Genomic DNA, 19,705 nt, shown 5'->3' with positions numbered 1-19,705 from the left:
AGAAATAAAAATATATTGTTTCTAAAAGTAAATAAATTGAGTTCTTATATTTTAAGAATTACATGAATAATATTTTACGTGCTAGTAAATGAGATATTGTTTCTAAATATATAACATCTCATGCAACTGGATTAATAGTATATTCACCAACCTGTAAAGAAAAAAAAATAAAACAATATTAGAACATAAGCACATAATTTAGCATTAAAAAATGTTATAACATGCCATTTCTATTAGTTTAGAACACATGATATTATATAGAGTAAAAACTTTAGAACATTTAAAGAAACCTTTAAAACATATAAAGAAAACTTTAGAACATATAAAGAAAATATTTTGAACATAAAGAGAAAAGTTAAAATATAAAGGAAAACTTTAGAACAAAATGAATAACTTTATATTCTAAACATTAGAGCATATTAAATTACACTAAAACAGAAAGAATAAACATTAGAACATAGAGAAAACACTTTAGAACATAGAAAAGTAACTTTAGAACAAAGAGAAAACACTTTAGAACATATTGAATTACTTTAGAACATATATGAATAACTTTATGTTCTAAACTTGCTTAAAACATAATTACTTTAGAACAAAATAAATATAAGAAAATTAAAAATAAAGTTTACTTACAATATCACTTGACTTTTCCAGGGCAATTACGACTATCATGATAACCAAGCTCCCCACATGCTCTACATAATCTCTTCTTCTTTTGACTTTGTTCAATAGACTTTTCTCTGTCACTCTTCATTCTTTTGTCACTATTTGGAACATGAACCTCATTTGGAACATGGACATCATTTGGAACATGGACATCATTTGGAACATTTACCTGATTTGGAACATGAACCTGATTTGGAACATGGACATCATTTGGAACATTGACCTGATTTGGAACATGAACCCCCGTGCCTTTGTTCTTCGAAATTTTAGGAGGTTTGATTAAAACATTAGAAGGTAGACTAGCTCCAATAAGCATTTCAATGTCTTTAACTTTGCTCGAAAGATTGTTGCTTCCATTTGTTTTCTTCTGTTCCAAATCTGCCCTCATGGCTCGAAGTTTTTTGACAAGATCACTAAGATCATCTTCATTGTTTTGCACTAAACTCACACAAGCATGAATTTCAGACCACAAATCATTTAATAACATTTTCTTATCTACTGCATTAATACATTCCTCCAACACATTACCCTCTAAATCAAAAATGGGCTTCTTATAAGCCATTGTACACCATCTATTTAGAATGTAGGCCTTGGGAATTTTTTCTAACATCCTTGCCTTCCACACCCAAATCATATGCCTACAAGGCACACCATCACGTTCAAATTTTTTACAAAAACACTTGGTATCAAAGGTAGTTGGATCAAAAACAACATCAAAAGTCCTCCTTCTAGTTCCTTCCCTCAAATTGAAAATGTAAAGCTCATTGTCCTTCTTCATCTCCTCAACACCACAATTAAAACATCCAATTTCAAGCTCATATTGAAATTCATAGAAAATTGTTGTTGTAAACAATTCAGAAGCATCTTTCTCTAAAGGAATTGGAGTCTTACACTCCGGACGCTTATTCTTCGAATCATTATCCATTTTATTTTGAGTGTGCCTTTGAGCATCCAATGCACATTCAAACCTATAGAAAATAGAAATTTACTTTAAAACATAGAAGATAATTGTAGAACATAGAGTGAATTACATTAGAACATATAAATATACATGACATGTTTATTATGATCTAAATATTATTAAAACATAAAGAGAAAAAGAAAACATAAAAGAGAATTATAAAATAAATAGTAAAACTATAAAGCATAAAAAGAAAACTTTAGAGCATACAAGGAAAACTTTAGAACATAAAGAGTAACTTTAGAACATATATAGACAATTACTTATTACCTCATGTAGAACTCAATCAAAGTGAGATGGGGATTTGTGAACATAGTGAAAAAATTATTTTCACTTTCTGATCTAGATGTGGTTCTCATAATGCCACCCAAAAATAAATCTCTGAAATACGCTGGAATCCACATATCACGTATGTTGTACATGTATGTCAACCATTCATGATCGTTCAAATGGAATTCTGAAATAACTTTGTTCCACTTTTCTTCAAATTCTGCCGGCTCAATCTCTAAATGCCAAACACATGAACACAGTTTTTTCAAGAAATCAGTGTCTTGGGCAATCGCCCGACCTACTTTTTCAGGCACCTTTTTCATAATATGCCACATACAAAACCTATGTTCTGTAGTTTGAAAAACATTACGAACAGCAACTTTCATTGCAGGGTCTTGATCGGTAATCAAACACACAGGCTCGTTATTTCCCATTGCTTTAAGAAAAGTTTTGAAAACCCATTCAAAAGATGATATATCCTCATGAGCTACAAAAGAAGCCGCAAAAGTAACACATTTTTTATGATGATCAACTCCAGTAAATGGACCAAAGATCATATTATATCTGTAACATACACAAATTATTTATGCAGAAAATAGAGGTAAACTTTAGAACATAGAGGTAAATTGTAGAACATAGTGGTATACTGTAGAACATTAAGGATAAACTTTAGAGGATAGTAATTTAATTTAATTATTAAACGTGGCAGTAATATAGTTGTTTTAAAACATAATGAATTACTCTAAAACATAAACACTAAACTAAAAATATACAATGTAGTTTTAAAAACTTATAAGTAAACTTTAGAACATATAGACATAATGTTTAGAACATGATGGATATTAGTTTAGAACACAAAGAATAAAGTGTAAAACACAAAAGCATAATGTTTAAAGCATAAAAGCATGATGGATATATTTTAAAGCATAAGGTAGAACATTAGCAATATATGTTTAGAACATAAGGCATACATAGTTTAGAACATAAAGAATATTTGTTTAGAACATCAAAACATGATGGATATTTGTTTAGGAACACAAGGCATGATATTTAGAATATAAGAACATATGTTTAAAAAATTAATATGTAAAAGTAAAATATTAATTACATTATGAAAGAAATTTATATTTAAAACATCACCTGTTTGTTTTGAATGTGGTATCAAAAGAAACCATATCACCAAAAAGTGCATAATTTTTTCGACAGATTGGATCAGCCCATAAAGCTCTACAAAGTCTATCTTCTTCATCAACATCATAGGAAAAAAAAAATGCACTCCAGAGCAATTTCTTATTTTGAAAATTATCCACAAACATTTGGGCATCTGATCCATCAATAAAAGCCTTCAAATCTCTATAAAAATTTTTGAAATCTTGTTTAGATGCACCAACATTATCATGTGATCCAGCTAATTCTTTCATCATAGTATAAGACCTCACAGGACCAACATTTACCTGTTAGAAAAAAAAAATATTACTAAGATTAAGAATTAACTTTAGAACATAGTAAATCAAAACAAAAAAAAACATTATTTAGTACATAAAAATAAATCACCTTTGAATTATCAACAATCAACTTTTTATGCATAATATGCATTTTTCTATTATCCTTCTGAAATTTTGCACAACTTGGAGTATATAAAGGATGATTATGTTCTTCTTTGAAATGAGTTACAACATACTTTCCAGCATCATATCTCATACATATGTGAGCATTGCATCCTACACGAGTGACTAAACGTTTCCTAGTAATACGAACTTTTCCTTCTTCATAAACTGTTTGTTGAGCAATAGGTTTTCTTATTGCCCTAAAACCTTCCTTATTGCAAACTCCATATTGAAAAGCAATTATATCTTTGTTATTCTTCTTCCTTTTAGTAGTAGATTTCCTAGAAGTAAACCCAGCGGCATTTGCATATGCTTTATAAAAACTAAGACCCTCTTCAGGATCTTTAAATATCATCCCCAAACTAGGTTTTAACTCCTCGGGAACACTTGGAATCCATTCCTTAGTGGTACCACCAGGGCTAAATGATCCAACAACCTCTAGAGTACGATAAATATCACCAACTGCATTAGAACATGAAAGTAAACATTAGAACATAAAAATAAACTTTATAATATAAAGAGAAAGATACATAAAAAAACTTTAGAACATACAGAGAAAACTTTAGAACATCAAAGATAAACTTTATAACATCAAGGATAAACTTTAGAACATATAAAATCAGGGACATACTTATAACATAGTGAATTACTTTATAACATACATAATAAAATTTACAATAAAGTGAAAAAATTAAACTAGAAGGTTAACTTTAGAACATACAATGAAAGTAAACATTAGAACATAAAAAGTAAAATTTAAAATTAGAAGGTAAACTTTAGAACATAGAATGAAAGTTTTAGAATATAAAGAGAGAGATATATAGAAAACTTCAGAACATACAGAGAAAACTTCAGAACATTACAGATAAATGTTAGAACATAGTAAAGAAACTTTAGAACATGTAAGTAAATTGAAATTAAAACATTGAAAACAATAAAATTACCTGAATGAGTAACACAGGAAGAAGGATAATTAGGTTGCACACCATCTAAATCCATCAATATGCATAAACCTATTTTGAAAAACACAAATTGTAGCAAAAAAGCAACCAGAAATTAAAATCCATTAAAAATCAAAAATCTGGAAAACAAAATAGGATAAAATCGAAAAAGATGTTGAAAAACTCAAGCAAAGGAAAAAAACAGAAAAATCTGGAAATAAAAAATCTGGAAATAAGCAAAGGAAATAAAATCTAGAAATAAAATTTGGAAAAATCTGGAAATTGAAGAAGAAAAAGAAAACTAGAAAACGAAATTGATGAAATTAATGAAAAAACTCAAACAATGCTCTACCCGTTGAGCTAGTAGGCTAATGTATATAAAACACTTGAACTAGAGGAAAAACTACTAACAACTATATGAGATAATCACAAAAGTAATTTTTTTTTGTTTAATCATATCCTTTTGCACTTCTAAACACTATCTTTAGCATCGTTTATTGTAATTTGATGATCGATTACTTGCATTAAGGTGGGTTCATTATATTGGCTATATAATCAATCTATCATTAGTAGTCCTTTAAAGCAAAAGTTATCCCAAGTTAAGACTAGTGCTAATTAAACAAGCTTTGACAAACATGCTAAGATTGTCTACTTTAGAACACAATGAATTACTTTAGAACATAAAGAGTAAACTTAATATATGCTAAATAAAAGTTTAGAACATGCTAAGATAGTTAAATAATAGTTTAGAATATAATGAATTACTTTAGAACACAGTGAATTACTTTAGAACACAAAGAGTAAACTTTATAACATAGATGGAAAATTTTAGAACATAGAAGGAAAACTTTAGAACATCTTGAATTATTTTAGAACATAATGAATTACTTTATGTTCTAAATTTCCTTATAACATAGTGAATTATGTTCTAAATTTGATTTGCTTAGAACGTAGTAAATTACTTTATGTTCTAAATTTGTTTAGAACATAGCTATGTTCTAAATTTGCTTTTGCTTAGAACATAGTGAACTATATAAAATCTAGAAATAATAAAATTAAAAAAAAAAAAGGAAAAGGAAAAACCACCACCACCCTTTTCCTCTTCCCAGCCACCAAATTCGCCGCCGTCGCTACCCTAGCCGCCACCTAACCTTTCTCTACCCAGCCAACCCTAACCTCGCCGGTGAACAGATCCCCTGTGCCGGAAAATTTTGAGAAAAAATCAAAATAAGAACAAACAATTCGAACAATCAAACAATCGAATTGATAAATAATCGAGCAAAATAAATATACATCGAATAGAAAATCGCCAAAAACAAAATCGAATAGAAAATTCGCAAAAAATCGCAAAAATATTGACGAAAACATGAATTAATCAGTAAAAATCGAACATAAATCGCAGCAAAAATTGAGAAATAAACGCATCAAAATCGCAGCATACAAATCGCAAAAATCAGGGAAATATTTGAGAAAAAATCGCATAAAAACGCAACAAAATCACATCAAATTGCAGCAAAAAATCGCATCAAAATCGCATAAAATTCGTAGCAAAATCGCAGCAAAATATTCGCTAAACAATATTGAGAACAATTACATAGAAAATGCTCAAAATAATCGCATGAAATTAATCGCATCAAAATTGCATGAAAAATCATTAAATTTAAAACAAATCTGATTATAAAATTAATAAACTTACAATAATTAATCCAAAATCTGTGAAAATATCGTGATGAATTTGATGAACTTTCGCCAATCTGTTGAACTGAGGAGAGGGAGAAAGCTGAGAATTTTAGAGAGAGAAAAAGAATTTGAAGGAAGAGGAAAAAGAATTTGAATAAACTCCTTCAAATTACAAAAATGTCATTACTAATCATTCATTTTGAGCGGTCAGATCAAGCTAATTCCACGGTCCAGATTAGTTCTTATATATAATGGGTTCTTATATAGAGGAGGGTTCTTATATGAGCCTTCCTCTATATATATATATATATATATATATATATATATATATATATATATATATATATATATATATATATATATATTACTAAAATAGTGTTCACTTTAAAATATTTCTCAAAATAGTTTTCATGTAGGATTGGAAAACTCTAAACCTAATTTTTATTGCTTCGTATTTAAAGTCTCAATAAAAAAATTATTGGAGTCTCAAAACTATTCTCTAAGGGTTTTAATTCACCATTGTTCCAAACGTTGATGTTTCATGTTACATATTTTTTTGACAACTTATATCCATAACAAATATGCTAGAAACGGACTGCAGCAATCTATTCACTTATTTGAAGCAGAGGAAGCAGTAAATGTCTAGCTTTGGTCGTATCATTGTTAGGGACATCCTTAAGCTACTTGCTTTGTGCTCCTTTATTGATTACTCGCAACTCAGCAGATGTGGGAATGTGGCTGCCCACAAACTTGCTCAAAATAGTAGAGGCTATGAGGATTTTAGAGTTTGGGTATTAGCTCTGCTATTTTGCTAGATATTTTTAGCTTAGCTTAATAAAATTCTTAGTTACTAGCTCTGCTATATAGCCTATTTTACTAGATATTTCTAGCTTAGCTTAATAAGAGCAATTCCAATGGCAAGCTAATTTGACATATAGCTTGGCATGCCACATAAGCTTTTAAGCTAATTGTCATTGTAGCTACTTTGAGCTCCAATGACTAGCAATTAACTTAAAATTTAAATGAATCCACAAGAACGGCCACACCACCACTACTTTGACCGTCAACACCCGACCACCATTTTCCTCATCAACCGTCACTGTCGCCTATACCCACACTAAAATTAATCAGACCTACCCCGAAACCACCCTTACCTCTCACTCAAAACAACCCCTACCCACCGAAAAACCACCCTTACCCACCCAAAAACCACCCTTAGAATTCAACCATAAAACCTTAAATTTAACAATGGTAGTGATAGAATAGCTAGAGGAGAAAGGAGGAGAAATGGGGACGGCAGTGCGGTGGTAAAAAGTGTAGCGGCGAGGTGGCTGAATGGGGAGGGGGATGACCACGGAAGGGGAAGTTGAGGGGAAGGGGCTGAACGTGAAAGGGGAAAGGTGGATGGGGAGGGGATTTTTTTTAATTAAGGTTTTTGTTTTTTAATTAAAATTAAAATCATTTATTTTTAAAAGAAAAATGTTAACAGTAGGCAACACATGTCCAGTTTAACCTATAAAACAGGTTACCAGTTTTTTATTCTATTTATGAAGGATGTGTGTCAAAGGTCATTTTATTCTGGAATAATTAAAAGGTCGTTTTATTTTTGGAAAACTGGTGAAAGGTCGTATTATTCTTGACAATTTTTTCTAATAAAATAAAGGAAGTATATACTATGTATAACGATATTTTAGGCAATTTAGGTTACAATAATATACTCCATATATATTTAAATTCGTGATTTAGAAATATAGATTCTAGAATACCAGTCCTATTTAAAAAGGAAAGAAGACAGCACGACATCAACTTGGAGTCTTATTGTACAAAAAAAGCGATAAAACTTACGTACATATCTTTTCCTAGCCTCTATCTAATCTATATATATTCATATCTATCCTATGACAATTCTCACAATATAATTGACCTCTCTTATATCTTAATTCCTAAAATTTTGCACGAAAAATAAAACATCACATACACACTTCAATATATAAACATGTCATCAAGTTTACACCCACAAACAAAGCTCATAAATTTAAGACTCTTTCAATGGAACGACGTCGCTACTAAGAAGCACAAAGCTGTTAGGCATGATGAACGTTTGTTTGCCTTCAACTTCACCGTGAATTCTCAAAGAAAAATCATCAATGTACCATGACCTTTCTCCTATAATCAAAATTTTAAGCTTTGTTATCTTTTTAAAGATAATATACACAATTTAGCAAAACAAATAATTAGTAAGGCTTATGTCTTTGACCCTAAGACAACTAAGTTACTTGCTCAACAAGTCGCCGATTATATGATGAGTTGCTATAGATTTCGCCCTTCGAGGACTAATCCTCGTCGTCCTAGGCTTGTTTTTGTCACGGATCTTGATCTTGATGTTGATGGTGACGAGCAACTCGAAGAGGAGACTATTAAAAATCATAAGGAGGTTGTTCTTAATGGTCTTCATCGTTTGGTTGAACCTTTTATACGAGTTGAACAAGACAATAATATGAATACTAATCATGGATGGCTTTTGCAAGACGTTTCGGTTGAAGAGGTAAAACGACAAGAAGTGAATAGTCATCAAGTGTTGGAAAGCTTAGTTGATAGCTTTAGTCAACCTCATCCATATCTCCGATTCGAGCCGTTTATTAGACCTACTAGGGTTGCACCACCCCGGTTGTTTGTAGAGCCTACTAGCGATGGTTTTCGACCACACACCTTAAATATAGATGTTAATTACACCTTTATTGAAGAACAACCTTGTAACGAGGGTGATGGTAACATAATGTGCACATATTCGGATGTAGAGGAGGTTGATGATAACAATTTAGAAGAATTCAATCATGTTCTTAATATTTTAAAGGTGTAGATTCGAGTAGAAGACGAGAATAGTTGTTCTAATGAGGATGGGAAACGAGCATCCAAACGTGCTAAGAAAGTTGTGCAAAATCATACAACATTATTGAAGAGTTTATCAAAGATCAAACCAACACTAGTAAAATTATTAGCAAAAGAAGAGGAATTAAGTGAAGATAGTATGTGCTCGATTTGCTTTGAGAAGATGTCAAGTGAAGAGGAAATCATAAAGATAATTCGTTGTAAACATGTATTTCACCGTGAATGTTGATTTAATTGGCTTCCGAAGAAACATTCTTGTCCTTATTGTAGATCGAGTAGCTTAGTAGATGTTTATTATTGATTAATTAGGTAATAATTTATTATAGGTTTATTTAAATATATTACCAATTTCCTAGCATAGGTTTCAATAATTAGTATATAGCAATATTCTTCTAATGATTTTTTGGGTGTTATTTTTAGGTTTTGTCATTTCAAAGTATATTAAATTTATTGTTCATATCTATGTCATTAAATTTGTGTATAAGTGAGTATTTTGCATTGCTCTTGAACCATAATCATTCGTATTGCCTGCTATGTTAATAAGGCATAGCATATATATTTCTTTAATTACCCTTGCTTGTTAAATTAATTAAGTTAAAACACAATAACCCTCAGTACCAGATTGTATAAGCTATGAGGTCTTAATCTTGATATATGTTAGGCTAATGATGTAATACGATCATTTTATGAAAAATTACATGTAGTGTAAGATGGAAGAGAAACCTTAATCAATCAAACTAAAAGAGTCAAGGAGATCGAGATAAAAGTAATGATATGATTTATTCAATCAGCAAATGTACGTTTTACATTTTCAAGTGTAAGATATAATCTTGTTCTTTCTAAGAACAAGCAATTTGAGCACTCTTCAAGATGAAGTCAAAAGATTTGTCCCAAGCATAATTGAAACTTAGGGCAGAATTTGGAGTGATAGGATTCCCACCATTGATTGTACAATCTCCACCACCTTGTTTCAAAATCGACTGATCGATAGGTTCTTGAGTTTGAAATCCGTCACAAGCTAATATTATACCCACAAACACACAATCACAAGTGTTTGTAAGGCTGAATTTAAACTCAGGCTACGTTTCCTCCGGTTGGCGCTTGATCAAGTTTCAAGTCTGCATTTGTGCAATCGCTACTTCCTATACGAAAAAATTTCATGTTATAATAAAGGGGGTATTATTTGTGAGATATAAAAAACAGAGGTAGTATATAATAAATTAATGATCATAATTATTAATCGTCATATAATATAAATTTTGCAAGAAAAAAAAGTAATTGTAATGCTTACCTGATAAGTCTATTATATATATATATATATATATATATATATATATATATATATATATATATATATATATATATATATATATATTCCCCGTCCCAATAGTCATAATTATGTTTATTTGAGCTTTACGGAGCTATTTTTATTACTAATATACGTTTTCTAGTGTTTTTGTAGAGTTGGTATTATTTTGTAAGTCGAAGACCTGAGAAGCGTGGTAAATGGATGGGCTCAATCTCCTTGGGTTTTACTCCAGTTGACCGAATTTTGCGCATCATGATATTTTTAATGATTGTGTTTTGCTGGAGATAGGAAGTTGATTTTTAATTAAACTACTTTTCTTTTCCTATATTAGGGGGGAGTAGTAGTACGTAGCAGGGAGTCTTACTTTTAGTTTTTTTTAGTTTTAGTTCAATTTAGTTTTTCCATTAGTTTAGGTTTACGTTTATGATTGCTTTAGTATTAAAATACTTATGTTTACTTCTGTTTAATCTTTTGTTATTATTTTTATTATGCTTAATTTAATTGCTTTGCTTAGTTTAGTTTTAATCATGTACAAGTAGTTTTATTTCTAGGGTTGTGGGGATCCATGAATAATACGAAGGGGTAATTTATTATTGTTAATTATTGATGATTGATTAATTTCCTATTGATTGATTTGATGCTATGCAATTAGATTAGGCATGGTTTAATTGTATGAGTTTTGCAATATTGATTCGAGATTCAAGAGATAAGAATTGATGTTTAGGCTTAGTTTCAATAGGCATGTTAATCTATAAATGGTTAAGTCAAGATTCGAGAGATGCGATTTAATACCGGTAGATTAATTATGTGATTATAATACGTAGCGTCAACCCTTTATAATCTGGTTAATTTATGCATTAATGATTGATTGTTATTTTTACCCTGGAGTATTATTTATTGGTGAACCTATACCCTACATCTTTTATTATTGATTATTCCTGTTTCGGGGTTTTTTGATGTGTCCTGCGGGAGAGTTACAATTCCAAGAATGCCCTTCGACGCCTGTGCCTGCAAAATCACGAAGACTCCTGGGGGTAGGAGCTCCGCCTCCGACGATCAAGTTAGTAAAGATACGGGAGGTAGAATGCACGTAATGTGGAAGTTACTTCTCGCGTAATGGGAGAATTCTGCAATTAATATTGCTCGGGGTAAGTGTTTTTCTTTTTGAGGAGTATTCAATGTGAACAACAAAATGATCCAGCCCCCATAATGAGGGTCCTTCCACTATTTATAGTGGGGAAGGGATGGTTCCCCTTTTAGGGTTTAGAGGACACGTGTCAGCAGAGGATTGGAGCCCTGCTGACCAACGGCTGGATGCCACGTGTCACTAGGCCATTGGGCCATGTGTTTAGGGTATTTTTACCCCAAACATTTGCCCCTCACTGGTGCTGACGTGGCAGGGTGCCACGTGGCGCCGGTGAAAGGTTTTTTTTTTTTTTTTTTTTTTTTTTTTACTCTTCAGATTCCTTTTGAAGGATGGAAAAGCAGAAGGCGAAGAGTCACGACTTTTCACCTTCTGGGAAAAATTCTATAAATAGGAGAAGATGTCCCCCGAGCTCTCATTTACAAACTTTGCCAAATTTCTGAAGATTTGAGAGCAGCCGGCAATTTGAGAGTTGAGAGCATTCAGAGTTGAGATTCGTTGAGAGCAACCGGTCTACAGACCGTCTGGGTCGTTGCAAGCTAGCCAAAGGTTTTCGAGAGGGTAATCAGAGAAACCCAGCCGGATTTTGAACCGCCTGCGTCTTCGCAAGCATCCCAGAGAATTTCCAGATTTTCTTCTAGGTACCGTCTCTATTCTTTCTAGCTTTTTCATGTATTTCCGTTTGAGTCTTTTACTCGCATTTTTGTTCATTGGTCCCATAAGTAGATGGACCCCTTATACCCATACCCGGAACCTAGCTGTGAACTCAGCCGGTTTATTAGTACGGCTGAGTCTAGAACTGGGTCTGCCGCCTCTGTTCTTTGGGACAACCCTTTTTCAACACCCATATCGACCGACTCTGTGTCTGTGCAGGACACAATGGCCAGAATCCGGTCTACTGCCAGAGATCCCAACTACAGAAGTGGGAGCTCAGATGAGCAGCCGCCTGAGGTCCCAGCTTCAGGCGGTGAAGTAGAGCATGGAGAGGTAGAGCAGAGAGGCTCACCCGGGGGCGCTCCTAGCACCCCGGGTGATAGCATTTTAAACGAAGAGAGTGCTCCCCTCCAGGAGACCAGAGAGCAGGTAGGCTCTGATAAGGAGGTCTCCAACTCCCCAGCCGGCTCTGATGCCGGTCACGTTCAAAGTAGCAGTAGCAGCTACTTAACCGAATCTGAGGATAGCGAGGAGGCGGAGAGGCCTTCTTGGGATAATAGGAACGATCCTCTCATGATCGCCGTCTCCTCCAAGGACCGCGAGCTCATGCGGGCTGCGCTGCCAGATTTTATCAAACGGCGGCCGCTGGGTGGTGACTATACAATAAAAGTACCGGTTGCTCTGGGAACAATATGGTGGGAGGATGGACAACCGAACGCGAACGCTTGGTTCGGGTGCTACGAGGCGGCCTTCGTGGCCGGAGTCCGCTTCCCTCTCCACGACACAATAAAAGCCATACTTAGGGGGTATGGCCTAGGTCTCTGACAATTAACCCCCAACTCATGGGTAAATATTTTAGGGTATATCGCCGCCTGCGAGATGCAGGGCCTCAACCCCGGCTGGGAGGCGTTTGCCCACATGCATTACTTGAGTAGGAGCCCAGGCGGCTGGAGAGCCTGGTATACCTTGACCACCCAGCCCAAATACCTTATGACCTTGGACAAGCCATCCAAATGGTCGGACTGGAAGCACCGGTTCTACTTGGTTAAGGCCCCAACTACGGCAGAGAACAGAGAATTCCGGATCTACAACCGGAAACCAGAACTCTTGGGGACCAAGTGCTGCCTGCCCCCTGTCCCGGAGGATGATAGAGAGACCATCCTTGACTCCGGGTTTTTTGAGTTAATTCCTGACACCCTCTCATCCGGAGAGATAGTAAGGGTACCTAGAAACTGGGTGCCCAAACATGAATTTTTTAGGGACGAATGCTTCTTGTCCGCTTGTGGCCTAAGCAGCATGTTTAAAAAACGTATGTATTCGGAACTCAGCCGGTTTCTTTCGTACCGGATGCTTTTATTTCCTTGCTTATTTATTATTCTAACCGTGTGCCTTCCTCTACAGAAGAAGCCAAGAAAATGCTGCCCACCGAGAAGACACCGGCTACGTCGACTGCCGACATTCGGAAAGCAAATCTCGAGAAAAAACTTGCTGCCCAGGCGACGAAGAAGGTATAACCGTCTGATCCTTCTCGTTTACTTCAATCCTTTTATCCCAACTTATATTTTTCTCGTTTACAGGACGGGAAGCAGATGCCCCGGTCCCTTCAAAAACAGGTCAGGCCTCCGCCGACCCAACAAGAGTCTGCATCCAAGGTGCAGAAGACAGCCGACCGGCAAACTACCGGCGGCAAATCAATAAGGGTCCCAGACGGGCCTGGATCTGCGGATGTGCTTTCTGCCATCCCATTGAGGACCGCAACCGGTCCCTCTGAAGGCCGTTCGGGCCGCCAAGGTAACTTCGACCTTACACTACTTGATCTGCCCATGCGGGTCAAGTCTTATTCACAGTCTCGATCGCAGCCGGGGGATTCTCCAATCAGCCGGCAATCTATAGGCAGAGCATATGCGAGTTTCTCACCGTCTGTTTCTGGTGCAGATAATTCTCCCCGCTGGCCGGACGGGGCACAATATGCCCGGGCCATGCTGAAAGCCGTCCCCAGGGACGAGAAGGAGGCGATCCCTGGGATCAACTCCTTTAATGCCGACCGGGTGCTGGTCGACCTGGCCGACGTATGCTCCAACAACCATGCGGTAATTTTCTTGACGTGCATTTTTAAGTATGCAGTATTAACCGGCTGTATTTTTGCAGGCTATGCTGCGCGTAGAGGGGCTCAAACGAGCTTATACCCGCAAGTCTGAGGAGGTAAGGAGAAGCAAACGGGCTGTTGATGACGCCCATAATGTTGCTGACTACTCTTTGTACATGCATGGCTTAGAATCTAAATCTATACGCATGGAACAGGCGGAGAAGACCAAAGCCCTCCAACAGCAGATTGATCAGCTGAAAAACCAAGTTGACCAACTGCAGGCGTCCCTGGATGATGCCAATAAAAAGTTGGAGGAACAGACAGAGCCCCTCCAACGGCTGAGCAAGGCGGAGACTGAAAATGGCCGCCTTGCCAAAGAGAATGAGCGCCTGCGCAAAGAGGCGGCTGCTGCCAATGAGAACTTCAAGGCCACCTTGGAGTCGGAGCAGGAGAGGCTCATTGAAGAGAATGAGCATGACTGTGCAAACCGGATGCAACGGGCGTTTTCCCTCATCCACCCGGAGGCGGACTTCACCGTCTGGGAACTCGCCTTCAAATATTCTGATCTTGCCATTCTGGCCGAGGAGGCGAATGAGCCGGAGCCCGGACCCTATGACGCTTGGGTTAGGGATGAGATTGCGCGACGGCAGGCGGAGGCTGCTGAAGAGGAAGAAGTCGTTCCTGAAGCCGACGCAGCCGCTCACCCTGATCCAACCCAGAACCAACCGGAATAGGACCGGCTCACTGTTCGCCTGGAGTAGCAACTACTTCCCGGCCTGCGTGCCTAGCATTATCTTGTAATAGCGCCGGATGAGATGGGCTAAGCTGTAATAATTTTTATTTTGAATATAAACATTTTCACCGACTGAGCCGGCTTTTGAATGCTTTTTATGTTTCTGCACTTCAATATTAGAATTCTTGTTATTTTTTATACATATTTCTGCGAGGATAACCAAAAGAACCCCGCCGGTAACACTACCGCTTGGGTCTGCGCAAACAGCAAAGAAATTTGCAAAGGTTGCCAAGAAGACCCCACCGGTAACACCGCCGTCTGGGTCTTCGCAAACTAGGCGAAGAAATTTGCAAGGGTTGCCAAGAAGACCCCACCGGTAACACTGCCGTCTGGGTCTTCGCAAACTAGGCGAAGAAATTTGCAAGGGTTGCCAAGAAGACCCCACCGGTAACACTGCCGTCTGGGTCTACGCAAACTAGGCGAAGAAATTTGCAAGGGTTGCCAAGAAGACCCCACCGGTAACATTGCCGTCTGGGTCTTCGCAAACTAGGCGAAGAAATTTGCAAGGGTTGCCAAGACGACCCCACCGGAAACACTGCCGTCTGGGTCTTCGCAAACTAGGCGAAGAAATTTGCAAGGGTTGCCAAGAAGACCCCACCGGTAACACTGCCGTCTGGGTCTTCGCAAACTAGGCGAAGAAATTTCGACCAAAAACCAAACCGGATGGCGTCTGGGTAATTGCCCCTGGATAGCGGTCTGGGTCTTTGCAAGCCAGGCGACTATCCAAATGATATAGCTCGAATATACACTAAGTGCCAACATTAGATTCGGGAGCCAGTCGGTTTATACTGAATTACCGGTCGGGACTTCGCAAAAGAATCACGCCAGATTAGGATGTCCATTCACCGGTTGGGCTTTTGCAAGCATACCCCTGAATGAATTATGGCCTAGACCAAATGTTTAGGCCTGCTCTTAGAGAGTCAGGCGGCGGTACTGAGTACCGGCTGTCCTTCCAAAAAGTGAGTCGGCTGCAAGTTTGGGGTTGCTAGCCTGGCCTTCTTTTTTTTTTGGTGCGAAGGATCGTCAGGCGGATTTGACCGCCTGTGTGATCGCTTAGAACAATTTACCACCCAAATGGGAGATGTTCTCTTCGATGAATTCACCCGTATGGGTGTCACCGGATGATTTTAGGCCTGCTCTTAGAGAGTCAGGCGGCGGTATGATTTTAGGCCTGCTCTTAGAGAGTCAGGCTGCCCTTCCAAAAAGTGAGCCGACTGCAAGTTTGGGGTTGCTAGCCTGGCCTTTTTTTTTTTGGTGCGAAGGATCGTCAGGCGGATTTGTCCGCCTGTGTGATCGCTTAGAACAATTTACCACCCAAATGGGAGATGTTCTCTTCGATGAATTCACCCGTATGGGTGTCACCGGATGAAAAAATTAGTTACTGGTGCCGCTTGTGGTGGGCACAAGACATGGCGGCTGTATACAAAATTGAATGTAATTCTCATTAATCATTTGAAAATTTTCAAAAGATGTACAATACTTAGAAGTAGTATTTTTTGAGGTTATCTACATTCCAAGTTCTAGGCAACTTTCTTCCGTCTGGAGTTTCCAGGCGGTAAGTGTCGTCTCGTACTTCTTCAAAGATCCGGTAGGGTCCCTCCCAATTTGGGGTTAATTTGCCTTGTTCATTGGCCCTACTGGTTGCCTCCATTTTGCGAAGCACAAAATCTCCTTCTTTCAAAGGTCTTTTACGAACCCGCTTGTTGTAGGCTCTAGTCATACGCAGACGGTAGATCTCATGACGCAAGGCAGCATTCCCCCTTCGCTCTGGAAGAGCGTCTAATGCCAACCGCATGGCTTCCCAGTTAGCCTCCTCATCATATAACATAATGCGTAGAGTAGGCTCATAATGTTCAATGGGAAGAACTGCTTCAGTGCCGTATGTCATGAGAAATGGGGTCTCACCGGTTGCCCCCTTTTCGGTTGTCCGGATAGCCCAAAGGACATGAGGTAATTCCTCTGCCCATAGTCCACCGGCTCTTTCTACTTTCTTCTTTATCCCGTCTGAGATCAACTTGTTAAAAGCCTCAACTTGACCGTTTGCCTGAGGACGGCCAACGGATGCAAAACAATGGGAAATTCCTTGGTCTCCCAACCAGGTCTTCAGGACAGGCGTTTCGAACTGCGGTCCGTTGTCGAAAACCATGGACATTGGAACCCCGAACCGGGTGATGACATTTCTCCAGATGAAAGAAATCACGTCTTTCGTTTTAATCCCTTTTACCGCCTCTGCCTCAACCCATTTGGTGAAGTAGTCTACTGCTACAAGAATGTAGCGGCGGCCGCCTGACGCAGGCGTATAAGGTCCCAAAATGTCCATGCCCCATTTAGCAAACGGAACCGGACTATGGATTGCCGTGAGTTCTGTTGCCGGTTGATGTATCAACTTAGCGAATTTTTGGCACTTGTCGCATCTCTTTACTAGATCCATGGCATCCGCTTCAAGAGTGGGCCAGAAGTACCCTTGCCGTCTGGTTCTTCTGGCCAGGGACCTGCCGCCAATATGCGAGGCACAAAACCCCGCGTGCAGATCTTCCAAAACTTCTCTCCCCCTATCCGGGGTTACACATTTCAAAAACGGCTGCAGGTATCCCTTTCGGAGGAGTTCCCCTTGATGCATAACAAAACTTGAAGCACGCTTCTTGAGCGCTGATGCTTCTGAAGGGTCATCCGGCAAGGTACCATCCGTCAAAAAGGACCGGATGGGATCCATCCAGGTAGCAGTTCTGTCCAAGACTCCAATGGGATCATTCTGAATACTTCGTTTTTCAATGACTTCCCAAAAGACCGTCCTAGGAGCATCACCGGAGGCTGATGATGCCAACTTTGAGAGGGCATCCGCCTGATTGTTTTCAGACCGGGGCACCTGTCGCAGATGAAATTCATCGAAGGACCCAGCCTCCTCTTTGACCGCCTGCAAATATTTGATCATAGCCGGATGGGTGGCTTCGTAGTCACCAAGGTATTGGCTAACGATCAGCTGTGAATCTGAGCAGGCGTCGACCTTTCTTGCACCGGCTGCCTTACACATGCGCAATCCGGCTAGCAGGGCTTCATACTCTGCCTCATTGTTGGAGGCTTGGAACTTAAACCGTAGTGAATATTCAAACTTATCCCCTTCCGGGGAATGACAGATAACACCTGCACCACAGCCGTTCACCGTAGAGATGCCGTCTACAAATAACTTCCAGACCTGATCAGGGTTTTCCGGGTGCACCGGCCTAGTCATCTCGACAATAAAGTCGGCAAACGCCTGACCTTTCACTGCCCGCCTGGGTTCAAAAGTTATCTCAAGGCCTTGTATTTCAACAGCCATCGTACGCTTGAGCAGTCATCGTACGCTTGAGCAGCTGATCTGTGTATACCACAACCGGATGTGCCAAAAAATAAGGCTTCAACCGCTTGACTGCTACGAATAAGGCCAACCCAAATTTTTCGATCATGGGGTACCGGAGCTCAGCATTTTTTAAGACATGGCTGATGAAGTACACCGGCAGCTGAATGCCGTCTCTCTCAGCGAGGAGAACGGCACTAAGGGCGTGATCAGAGACGGCTAGGTACATGTACAGAACCTCCCGGGGTAGGGGGCTCACTAGCCTTGGAAAAGAATGCAAGTGCTGCTTAAGCCTCTGGAATGCCGCCTCTGCTTCTTCACCCCATTCAAACCTTGACCTCTTCCTGATTGCCTGAAAGAAATAGAGGCACTTGTCACCTAACCGGCTGAGGAACCTCCCCAATGCCGCCAGACAACCGGTCAACTTCTGGACTTCTTTTACAGTGCGGGGAGACTTCATGTCAATTACCGCCTGTATTTTTTCCGGATTAGCTTCGATGCCTCTTTGGTCAATCAAGAATCCGAGAAACTTCCCAGACTCAACACCAAATACGCATTTCTTTGGGTTAAGCATGACCCGGTGCCGCCTGAGTGTGGTGAAGGTTTCTTGCAGGTCTGCTAGGTGATCCGTCTGTAGCTTGGATTTGACTATCATGTCATCGATATACGCCTCTACATTCCTGCCAATCTGGTTGATAAAAACGGTGTTTATCATGCGCTGGAATGTAGCCGGTGCATTCTTCAACCCAAACGGCATCACCGTATAGCAGAATAACCCCTGATCAGTGACAAAAGCCATCTTCTCCTGATCTTTCTTCCAGAGAGGTATTTTATGGAAGCCGGAATAAGCATCCATAAAGCTCATTAACGCATGGCCGGCTGTTGAGTCGACTAGGCTGTCAATCTTTGGAAGCGGGTAGCTATCTTTTGGGCATGCTTTGTTCAGATCTGTGTAATCCACACACATCCGCCAAGTACCGTTCGGCTTCTTTACTAGAACGACATTTGCCACCCAATCCGGGTAGTAGCATTGCCTAATGAATCCAGCATCCAACAGCTTTTTGACCTCAGCCGCTGCCGCTTGAGATCTTTCTCCACCATGATCCCTCTTTTTCTGCCTAACCGGCTGCTTTTTGGGATCTACGGCTAGCTTGTGGACAGCAAGATCCGGGCTGACGCCTGGCATCTCTCCCACTTCAAAGGCAAAGATGTCTTTGAATTCCTTCAGCAGCTGAAGCAAACCTTCTCCCAACCGTTCGAAGGCTACCGTCCCGACCTTGACTGTTCTTTCAGGACGGCTGTCATCTAGGATGACATCAAGGCAGTCACCAGCCGGCTGAGGTCGTTGGTCATCTGACCTTTCCCCGGCTA

At 38.8% G+C, this 19,705-nt stretch overlaps 1 protein-coding gene across 1 annotated transcript; it reads right to left on the bottom strand.

Annotated features, from left to right (window-relative positions):
- Positions 1-68: 68 nt before the first annotated feature.
- LOC110705496 (protein FAR1-RELATED SEQUENCE 5-like) lies at positions 69-4,604 on the bottom strand. Its single transcript, XM_021883382.1, has 6 exons — positions 4,449-4,604; positions 3,452-3,966; positions 3,038-3,351; positions 1,898-2,461; positions 634-1,634; positions 69-151 (listed from the first exon to the last, which is right to left on the bottom strand). Exons 1-5 carry the CDS (start codon positions 4,501-4,503, stop codon positions 638-640), a joined length of 2,445 nt encoding a protein of 814 aa, XP_021739074.1. The 5' UTR covers positions 4,504-4,604; the 3' UTR covers positions 69-151; positions 634-637.
- Between the last annotated feature and the right edge of the window lie 15,101 nt (positions 4,605-19,705).

Source organism: Chenopodium quinoa, unplaced genomic scaffold (genome assembly GCF_001683475.1).
Source record: "Chenopodium quinoa cultivar QQ74 unplaced genomic scaffold, ASM168347v1, whole genome shotgun sequence".
Classification (NCBI taxonomy): domain Eukaryota; kingdom Viridiplantae; phylum Streptophyta; class Magnoliopsida; order Caryophyllales; family Amaranthaceae; genus Chenopodium; species Chenopodium quinoa.
This window is presented reverse-complemented; position numbering and strand designations above follow the sequence as displayed.